The sequence below is a fragment of the Orbicella franksi genome, chromosome 9 (genome assembly GCF_964199315.1).
Source record: "Orbicella franksi chromosome 9, jaOrbFran1.1, whole genome shotgun sequence".
Classification (NCBI taxonomy): domain Eukaryota; kingdom Metazoa; phylum Cnidaria; class Anthozoa; order Scleractinia; family Merulinidae; genus Orbicella; species Orbicella franksi.
Window position 1 is genome coordinate 27,132,072 of NC_138153.1, and position 10,999 is coordinate 27,143,070.

The window sequence follows — 10,999 nt, forward strand, 5'->3', positions numbered from 1 at the left end:
ATCCACTTCAAGAGTTTTTTTTAATAATGACAATAATAATAATGATGATAATGATAATGATAATGATAATGATAATGATAATAATAATACACATAAGGGTACACATAAAAAACCATTAGTCTGATGCTAAATATGATTTTTATTACTTTTAATGCAAATATGCAGCCATTTGTTTTGTGATCTGACAGACTAAGTTTGACATTACCCTGTCACCTTAGGACTAGAGTAAGGAAAATTGTTTCTCTAGCTAGCCTATTAAAGAGTCTGAACCTAACTATGTCTTACTTTCACATAACATTTAAATTATTATTGAACTCCACTTAGCAGGGTAGAAATATCAGAGGTTAAACATGTAAATTTTAAACCTCATCTTGTGACTCCCAAGAAATTAATGCTACTTCCCTTGGAAACACGTACAACATGGCCCTTATTTTAATTATTCTGTTCTATTTGCAGGTTAAGAAAAACACTTCTCATGATTGTAGGAGCTCTAAGTAGACAAAACTGAGTCTTATTACAAATTATAGGGAAATTAAGAGCTAAAACAAGGTTTCTAAATTGCATCCAAAAACTGAGCTTCAGCAGATAACAACATGAGCAACACTACTAAAGCTTATCCCTCTGCACGCAATGCGTGCCTAGCCGGAAACATAGGCGGCCCAGGGAAAGCCTGTTTTATGCTTCCACAAAGAGAGCTAGGTTGCTGGCAGTGAAAGGCTGAGTGGAAGTGGGGGTTGGGAGGTCGGGAATTTATCAAAATTAGATTGAACAATATTTTAGAACTACCTTTTTTAACAGCAGTTGTAACTGTAATGCACATCTCATGACAGGTGTCAAGCTGTGAATTATACAAGCTTCCTGAGCAAAAAGAGTCGATCATTTATCTTGGTGCACTACAAAGTAGTTATATCAATGATAACTGCCCAACTTTAACCTCCATTAACTGAGCTTCTAATTGACGTGCACTTTAGTGGATGGCTAGTCAATGCATACATTGATTTAAAACAGCACACATGACATGGGTTTAAGATGAATAAAACATTCAGATTCTATAGTAGTCAGGTTCCTGCCAATGTCTAGTTTTAAACCAAATAAAACCATTCAATCATTGCCAAAAGCTGCAGCACAGATTCCCACACAACACACACAACAACACAGAACACCAACCACAATATACATGGAAGTTGTTACCCAAAATGCAAACAGGTACAGAGTCTTATGACAGTAATTGGGATTGTCAGTGTCAGTATAGTTAGGATGGTAATTTTGATAGATCCAGACATTGCCGCAAATAAACCAGACAAACAGGAAACAGTCCAGAAAGGACTCCAAAGGCCTTTTCCTACTCTGTCCCTCTTCGTCCTCATTGTCTCTTTGTTTGACTCTTTGACCCAATGAAATGAGGTTTCTGAACGCTCCAACAACTCCAGCAACTATTAGGTAGATAGGTATCTTGTCTTCAACCGGGCATTGGTTCTTGTATTTAGCACCTGCAAAGGAAATTACAGGTTGCATTTCTAAGGAATGACAGTCTATCAGCATTAGTAATTAAAGAAGCAACATCACAGGCATTTATTTGGCGACGTTCTTGTTGAAATCGTACTTAAATTATGTATGAGTAACTTAGCAGATACACAAAATAAGTCTAGAGTATTTGCATAATTATGTAAAATACAAGCTTATTCCCAAAGAAGCAAAGGTTTTGTAATACACAAGCAAGTAAAACTTGGTGATAACAGCAAACAATGTTTCACAGTCACCATGACACCATTTTCAAGTTCAAAAAGATACGAAATGAACTGTAAAGAAAAAATTAGTATGGATTTATCTACTTCGTATTGACCCTCTTGCCTTGATTCTATGCCTTTTTACACTGTCAAAAGAACTTTCAATCGACTGCACCTAAGGTAACATCAGCATACAAGCCAAGTAGCCCATCAGGCCTGAGCTTATCCCAGTTTCTGTAGCATGAAGAGACTAGGAGTATTTCTACTCCCTCCTGGATGGGATTCTAGTCCATCGCAGGTTTGCCTCCACAGGACTTCAAATAACAGCCGGTCAACAGACAATGTCCGGTCAAAAATAACTTTTGTCTCGACAAATTTGTCATTTACACTGGTAAGGAAAAATTTAGAGTTTCAAGATTTAATATTTAAAGGTTCAATATTATTGATGTTTGTAAAAAAGGAGGGAAAAAAGGCGGATACTTAACTTCCAGACCAAGAACTTTTAATAAATGATTTGTAATAGTCATAAAATTTCCAGTTATCGTTGCAAATTTTTGCACGAATGTGATACTGAATTTGCTGTACCATGCATTCCACTTTTCCAAAATAAATGCTTTGAAAATTTACTTGTTTCATATTTAAACATCATGTGAAGGGGGGGGGGGGGGCACTTTTATAAGGATAAGACATAATCGATGTTTGTCTGGCCAAAAATGGGATATGTCCGCGCAAATATAGGTTTGAAAGGACAAAGTTCCGCATTACTCATTTATACACCTGGGTGGGAGAGGCACTGTGAGAGTAAAGTGTCTTGCCCAAGAACACAACACAATGTCCCTGGTCAGGGCTTGAACCTGGACCACTTGATCTGGAGACGAGCAAGCTAACCATGAGGCCACCACACCACCGCCGCAGACTAAACCGTACTAACAGCTCTTGAAGAACTACAAACTGAGCCACTTGAAACTATAAAATAACTCTGCAGAACATCAAGACTGTTTCTGCAGAACATTCGAGCAATAATGGCAAAAATAAAGTTACTAAAAAAACGTCATAGCATGGTAACACTTTGAATACAGTTAAGAAGTTATCAAGACTTTAGCTCTCAAGCTGACCCCGTGAGGGATCCCTATTTCAACCAAAATGGACTTTTCATGTCAGTTCAAAACAAAATAACACACCCTTTAAGCATTTTAAGAGGATTGACATAACCTTTCTCCAAAATGCTTGAGAATTTAACTGTGAGGTCACTCAAAGTAATGAATTAAAGTGAGATGTTTCAAATAGTATTCAAAATGTTACCGTAATACAAGTAGATTTCTAGTAAATATTTTTTGCAGTTATATGTTGCTCAAACTTTGAGTGGAATCCCTCTTAAATGAAAAGTAGAAACAAGCAGATGACCCACGCCTGAACAATCTTAGTTTTAGTATTTCACTTACCTATAACTATCATTGCAATAGGAATTGCCATAACCAGACCAATGAGAATAGTACAACCAACTACAAACCAAGGGTACAATAATTATTATGATTATTGAACTATAATTAAGCAATATTGAGTCACACAGTACTGGAAGCACCGTTGGCATTCAAGGGGTTACATTACGGTTTTCGGCAGGAGGGCAAAACTATATGAACTAAATTTCTTTATAAGTTAGAATAAATTTTCTCTAGACGGTCAAACCAGCCAGGCAAAATCACCCACAAAGTCAGTCAATTTGCCTTGTGCCCAGCTCTTAATGAAACCCCTAAGAATTAGGCAAGCTTGTAATAGAGCAAGCTTGAATTAGAGAATTAACTCTAAAAATAACCAGGACTTTCCTTCTAGGCAAGATAAAGAAAACCTTCTTTTGACCTGGGAAGGAACTGAATCTGTGACCAGATCAGGTAACTGTTATTGGCTGTGATGGGAGCAACTTGTGAGCAAGTTGAGGGTTATTCCGGGTTATTGAGGTGAAAATTTGTGGCAAGGGAGGTGTGAAAGGTACTGTAAAGCAATGTTGAGATACTCAGCACTGTTATCAGACATAGTGCCAGTAAAATAACCGAGGAATTTCCTTGGAATATTAGCCAGAGAAATGAATTTAGGATCCAAACTGGGTTGATGCTCAGGACTTAAAATTACTGTTAAGTACTTACTAGTTCCAGCAAGCAGCAAAATCAGTTTTTTCACGAAGTCCATGATTGAGCTAGAACTTCGCCTAGCACCTTGGATTTCACCAAACAAAGACTGATATGAAGGAGGAGGCCCTAAAGGAATAGAAAGAAACCACAATCAACAACAGACACTTGAGCGTGCCACTAATGTTATCACTACATATTAGAAAACACCCTGAAAAAATTCACCATCTTTATTAATTTATCACTACTCACGATGACTTCGATAGCGTTGATCCTAGCAGTATGCAGGACACCTGTCATATATGAACTCAGTTAAATGATCTCGCTCTCCATGAGTTCTCGTAGCTCAGTGGATAGAGCGCCCGCCCGGTGTTCGGGAGGTCATGGGTTCAATTCCTGTCGGGGACTCAGAATTTTTCTTTGTCCCAAGCTCGTGTCATGTTGATTAATTCATCTTCACATTTCATTACCGAGCTTAAAATTCACCATCTTTATTAATTTATCACTACTCACAATGACTTCAATAGCATTGATCCTTGCAGTATGCAGGACACCTGTCATATATGAACCCCGTTAAATGACCTCGCTCTCCATGAGTTCTTGTAGCTCAGTGGATAGAGCGCCCACCCGGTGTTTGGGAGGTCATGGGTTCGATTCCTGTTGGGGACTCAGAATTTTTCTTTGTCCCATGCTCGTGTCATGCTGATTAATTCATCTTCACATTTCATTACCGAGCTTAAAATTCACATCTTTATTAATTTAGAAAACACCCTGTTTACAACATTGTGTAATTATATGCTAAACGGTGTTGCCAGGGTTCTCCACTGCTAGGCAACACACCAACCAGACTTTAATAAATTATAATAAATTATTATGCAAGATACAAATACTCCTGGGTAGAAAGAAACACTGCAAGAAAGATCTGTCTGGCCACAAAACACAATACACTGAAATGGTCCAGTTTTTAACTGGGACTGAGCCAGGGCTTGCAAAAAGTACGTGTACTGTCTGGTCTTCTGGGACAAGTAAACTCTCCTTTCAGGCAAGTGACTTTTCATTCTCACTTGCCCACTGGGCAAGGACCCATGCAAGTCATCTGCCAACTAAATAACCCAAAATTTGAGAGCTCCTTGTCGGAAGAGCAAGGTGAAGTTAAATGTTTTTTTTGGAACCAGTGAACATGATAAGTTAACTATCAGGTCACTACAGCAGTGATCTTATGTACATCAAAATAACTATGAATCTTGCTTCTTAAGATTAGAGGCTCCAACCTGTTGCTTCATCGTAAGATGGAGGAGCACCACTGTCTGTTCCATAGGTAGGAGGACCTCCAGTGCCAGGTTCCACTGGGGAACCCTGAAAACAAAAAACACATCAGAATTTCTTATCACTGGTATTCTTTACAGCATCTAATCCATAAGGCGACAGTGAACAAAATGTGCCAGACAGAATCAAATGGGATGCCATGCACATGTAATAGGCGGGTTTTCAATTGAGTGTCATAAAACCAAAACCTACTCAGCCAATCTCAACTGAAAACCACTCTAAGGCTCACATAAAGCTTAAGAGCCCTGATCTAAACCAAACTTGATACAAAATGGATTTCCGAGGGGTGGAAATTTGACCTTGGTGATTGGAGTTAAGATTGGGAGTTTGACATATTATGGAAGGGGCAGCACTATTTATCAGACATCTCACCAAGATTCAACACTGTTCTCTGAATACATAATAATTTATCAAAGTGGGAGTTCAAGAATTCATTTATTTCTTTTCCATCTGCCACTTGAGAAACGAGATGAAACCGGATCACGAGAACTGTAGGTAGTGTCGGCCGACACAATGGACCAATATATCTAGAGACACTCGGGTGAAACATCAGCCGAGTATTGGTTGACACTTGACCGATACACGGCCAATACTTGAACCATGTATCAACCAAGTGTCAGCTAACAGTGTTGACCAACACCTCCTATATACAGTAAACGTGATCCACGAAACTGGGCAAAACTTGTTTCATCTTGCAGCGGCTTGTGACACTGTTATTAAGGACAAAACAAGCTTTGTTATATGGCCAGCTCCGTGAGCAGGCAAGATGAATCAAATCCTGCACTGTGATTGGCTACTCGAGCGGGCAAGATGGAGCTATCTTGCCCGCTTGGGACTACCCGCTGTGTCCCGCAAGAGAAATTTCCCCGAAAGCCATATAATAAATCCTTTATTGACCAAGCTTGTTCAGTCAAGGTGGCTGGATACTGGCCTCATTAACCGCGCGGCCATGGGCCGAGCGCGGTTCATGTTCTACCCTTGGTTTATTTTTTTTTATTTTTATTTTTGTCGGAGACCAGACGCAGATCTCCACTCGGCCAACTTCGAATTACGCAATCTGTAATGTTTACTCGCCAAACCTTGTTTCTTCAGGGTCAACAGAAATCTCAGATTACAAAATCACGCCGAACCTACACGTTGCAAAAAAATCTCTTCAAAACCCTGACATCGAAGCGATATATCACTTTAGCGTTAATAGCTACCTCATATCAGCAGTATTAAAATCTATTCGTTGACAATCCAGCTTCATCATATTAAAATTTCAACGAAATCGAACAAAACCAGAACTAAATATTATTAGATATTTTTTGTAACCTAGCTTCATTGCGTGAGTCGACAAAGGAAGCAACGGTCGCCCATAGCCACCGAAACACATTAACATAACCAGTGAACCTACGTTTCGGTAAAAAAAATCCAGAATTATTGCCTGAAAGCTGAAAATTCAAGAGGAACATCTTTTTCGAACTTTTCTCAAGTTATTTAGACGAAAAAATGACCTCGGCGGACTCCAAAAGAGAACGAAACAAAAAACAGAACGAGACAGTGAGAAGAGCCGATAATTTATTCACCGCGTGGCCTTCGTTACGTTCACGTTAAAAAAACCTTACTTCTGGATAATTTCAGCCTTACAAGTCAGCAACTGGTCCCAAATTACTTTCTGTATCCTTACAAATGTCCTGACTTCCATCTCCGAAAGATTTGGCCACAATTTTTTAGCAAATAAACATTTCGCCGACAGCAATCACCATTACGGTGGCTTGCAACTAATTCGCTAACTTTACAAAACCCTCCCGAGGGGGGATATGACGAAAAGAGCTGAAAAATGATGACCGGAAATAGAGTAATTTTGTCAGCTTCCAGTGTGCCAAATTTGCTGGAAATAGGTTCAAAACCGATTTTTTTTTTTCGTTTTTTTTTCTTCGGGTCACTCATGCTACCAAAACAGTTAACTTTTAAAAGCGCGGTTGTAAGATCTTAAAGATCTTCTTGTTCTATTTTTACGAGTTTATGGACCTCGACTCCGTCTCGGTCCATAAACACACAAAAACAGAACTTGAACAATATCCAGCCATCTTGACCTCACACTTGGTCAATAACCCCTATATATTGTCCTAAGTAACATTCACACAAGTTCATGTAAGATTGGCGTCACCCCAGATTTCTTCTCACTTCTAAAGTGGTGGATTACTCATATTTGCCATGTACATGCTGAGGGTTTTAACGTATCTGATCACCTAGTCTGACCTCAAGCTGGGGCATTGGAGTACCGGAAATTGACCAAATAAAAATAAACATAGGCACGCACAGCGTGCAAGAGCTATCTTTTTGTGTGAAGTGTCGGAGATTGGAGCATTCATGGTACAGTAATGATTTGGTTAATTTGACAAGTTTTTTTGGTTCCGATGTTACATCGGTCATGGTAAGATAGCTAAATAGTAAGCCATAAAAATGTTTGACCGAACAAACTACAGTAATCTGACATGTCTCCAGAATACTGTAGATACCATCTTATTTTCTAACAGGCAATTTGATTCGTTCTTTGATACAACCCACACTGTGATTGGTGTGACATGCGCACATGCATAACTCCCTCACTCACCAATCACATAACCCCTCCAACTCCCAAGAGGAATTTTTGCTCAAAAATACTCAAGTTAATTTAGAGACTTTTTCGCATTTTATAGGAGTTGTAAGTTTACTTTTTTACACAACACAACTTCACCGAAAATAGAAAGAAAGAGAAAAAAACCTCTGACACGTTGAAAGTCTGATTTAATTAAATTGCACTTTAACTTGGTGCCGCGCAGTCTTCAAAGAACATTTCAACAGTTTTCATACTTTTTACCTTTAAAAATATCGGACTGAAATGAATGTCATTTTGCTACTGCAGAGACGTAAAACCGTCCAGAAATGAAAGCTTCTTTTTTGTTTAACATCCTGGAAACAATAGCCGATAACTTGTCAGCTCTAATTGAATTTACTCCCATATAAAAAACAAAAGTGTTAAGTCACCATTTGTTACTAAAGATAGCAAACATCTTGTGGGAAAGAGTGGTGACGATTCGTCCACTCTAATTGAATTTACTCCCTTGTGAAGAACAAGAGTGTCAAATTACACTTTGTAACTAAAATACAAAAATATCTTGTTATATTTGCATGCAACAAGAACAAAACAATCGTTACCCGCACCTACTATAGTAAACGTTAGAACTGTTTCAAATCTAAAGTCTCGTCGCCTCTAAAACATGTCCTAAGAACTAGAAGCGATGATTCATGACCTCTAATTAAATTTACTCCTTGTGAAAAACAAAAGTATCAAGTTACCTTTGTAACTAAAAATAAAAATATCTCGTTGCATTTGCATACTACTAACTCACGAACTGTTTCAAACCTCAAGGCTCATCTCGCTTGCGTTTTCACTAGGCCGATTAACTAGCTAAACATTCTTTCTAGGTGTTTGTTTACAGACCAACACTTGCTAGTTAAATGTGACATCTGTTTTCACTGGAAATTAAAACCAGGAATTTAACCCACTGACTGAGAAGATTCAAATTACAAAACCACACAACTTTGAGAAATAGCTGAGAGAGGAAACGCTTTTAATGACTTCTCTTGTATTGATTCTAGCTATATTTATGCGCAGGAGACGAGAAGGCATTTTTTTCCAGAGGATGTGGTTAATGTCCCCAGAAACGAGGAAGATGCGACGAAATGTTGTAATGCAGGAACTTGTTCTGCACATCAAGCAACACGGTGTCCTGGCCAAGGAACTGGAGAATCTAGCGGGACCGTAGGAATGGTACACCGAAATAATTGAGAAGGACTGTTGAACTTGTCTGCCACTTAAAGTTCTATTTCACAAAATGAACCGCGATATGAGCGCCTGGTAGATATTGTTGCCAAATTCTTTGCAGGCGTCTGTCACTACGCACAATGTGATTGGCTGCAGCATTTACCGGGACAAGGGATGAGGGTACCGGGACGAGGTAGTATAACTTGGCGTGAATTTCCGGTGGTATTGGCGAGATAATCGCTTCTTTTTTCTGGTGAAAACAACGTGTATTTTTAACTCGCTAAACTCAAGATGAACTGTTTTCACTGCATTTCCGGACTTTTCCGACTTTATTTAGCCAAAATTGTTCTAGTGAAAACACAACCCTCGTTCATTTAAAAAATTGTCAGCCTAGCCCACAAAAAATGTTGACGTAAACCCAATATGTGAGTAATTCCTCCTCTTTTATAGAAAAATAAATATGGCTGTTCTGAACTCTATCGGGATCAAATCTTCTCACATACCATTTACCTTTACAACAAGAAATTTGATTGGCTGTTTATAGCAGATCCAATCTGATTGGTGTGACATACATACATCTCTCACTCACTCACTCATCCACTGACCCATCCATAACATACCCGACGCGCCGACTATGAGGTATTTTTTTGCAAAAAAATAACTCAAAAATTATGCCTAATGCCCAGGGGGTTGCCAGGGAGAGAAGGGGGCAGGGGGGGGGGGGTGCAAGTTGAAGTTTCAATAAATTTTTCACTGCACTCACAGAAATTTAAGCAGGTTTGACTTTTGACCCTTTACTCCCTAAAAGTGCCATTTGGCACACAATGTCATAACTTTGTGAATAGTTGAGAGATTTCTATGAATTTTTGCTACGAAAATTGCCTTGTAAAGATCTGCTCATTGAAGGCATAAAATTGTGACCCCCTCCTATCTAAGGCATGGTTGACCACCCCCATTAAAGGGAACACACAAGGGAATGCAAAAGAGTTGGTGGTTAATCGCGAGTAACAGGGTGAATTTCATCCAAACTTTAGGAGTTAAATTTCCGTTTGAAGACCTTTGAGGCGAACAATCAGGTTTTATCAACAAAAACGTAATTTTTGTTAAGCTTTGATATCTTATGATAAGTATCTATCAATTCATAGCGAAAATTTTATTCAGGGTAGATCACAACAAGGTGATTACTAAATACAGCACAGTTAGAATCATTACACGCGTGGGCAGGTCGCATTGAGGAAAACTTTCTCCTCGGTAAGTCGTGCATGTCTGAAAAACCGCCATCGCCAACTTCTCAGACACGATAATAGAACTTTCTGATTTCGGACCAAAAGCAGTCTTCTTTGCGACAATTTTAGTTTGCTAACAGAGTTCTAACACATAAGGGAACGGATCTAAAGCTGTTTTTAACAAGGTCATGAGAGAAAGGAAGTAAGTCATGGGACATTTGGTTTCATTTTCAACACGGTGGAAACTGAATGCACTCAACAAGGAGAGTTGTCAAAACGACACGCTAATACTGCAGAAGTAACTCTCGTCTCTGAACAAACTAACTAGACATCTTAAAAAAAAAAAAATGAAAAGTAAGCATGTTTGCCCCAGTTCTAAAGCTCATAGTTACGCCTGCTGGACTTCGTCGACTGAAGTGGTCGCCATTTGGCGCGAACAGGCTTCGATCGATCACTACTTTAAATAAAGAAATGAATAAGGCAACGACTGACCTCTATTGCTCGTTTTTCGGTCTCAGCCATCACTCGATGTTCATGGATCTTATATTATCTTTGTTACATGCACTCCGCTAGGAGCAAGTCGTCCAGACTCCTAAACTAACAGATGAATACTGAGTTCACTCCCTGAAAATGACGTGCGGTTGATCGAATAAATTATACTCTCAACTACCCCGAACGAATACGTCATTACCCTATCGGGGTGAGTTGAGGCAATTGTTTCATAAAATACCGCAACCGAGGACAAAAAGTTCAGGGACTGCGGAGCGGGAGGGACTGGTGGGGCGAAAATTCCTTGGGTTGAAT

The 10,999-nt window shown here is 39.1% G+C and overlaps 1 protein-coding gene across 1 annotated transcript; it reads right to left on the reverse strand.

Annotated features, from left to right (window-relative positions):
* Positions 1 to 121: 121 nt before the first annotated feature.
* Positions 122 to 10,848, reverse strand: LOC145498192 (transmembrane protein 272-like). Its single transcript, XM_081478092.1, has 5 exons — positions 10,688 to 10,848; positions 5,122 to 5,206; positions 3,869 to 3,979; positions 3,170 to 3,229; positions 122 to 1,490 (listed from the first exon to the last, which is right to left on the reverse strand). Exons 1-5 carry the CDS (start codon positions 10,715 to 10,717, stop codon positions 1,102 to 1,104), a joined length of 675 nt encoding a protein of 224 aa, XP_081334218.1. The 5' UTR covers positions 10,718 to 10,848; the 3' UTR covers positions 122 to 1,101.
* Between the last annotated feature and the right edge of the window lie 151 nt (positions 10,849 to 10,999).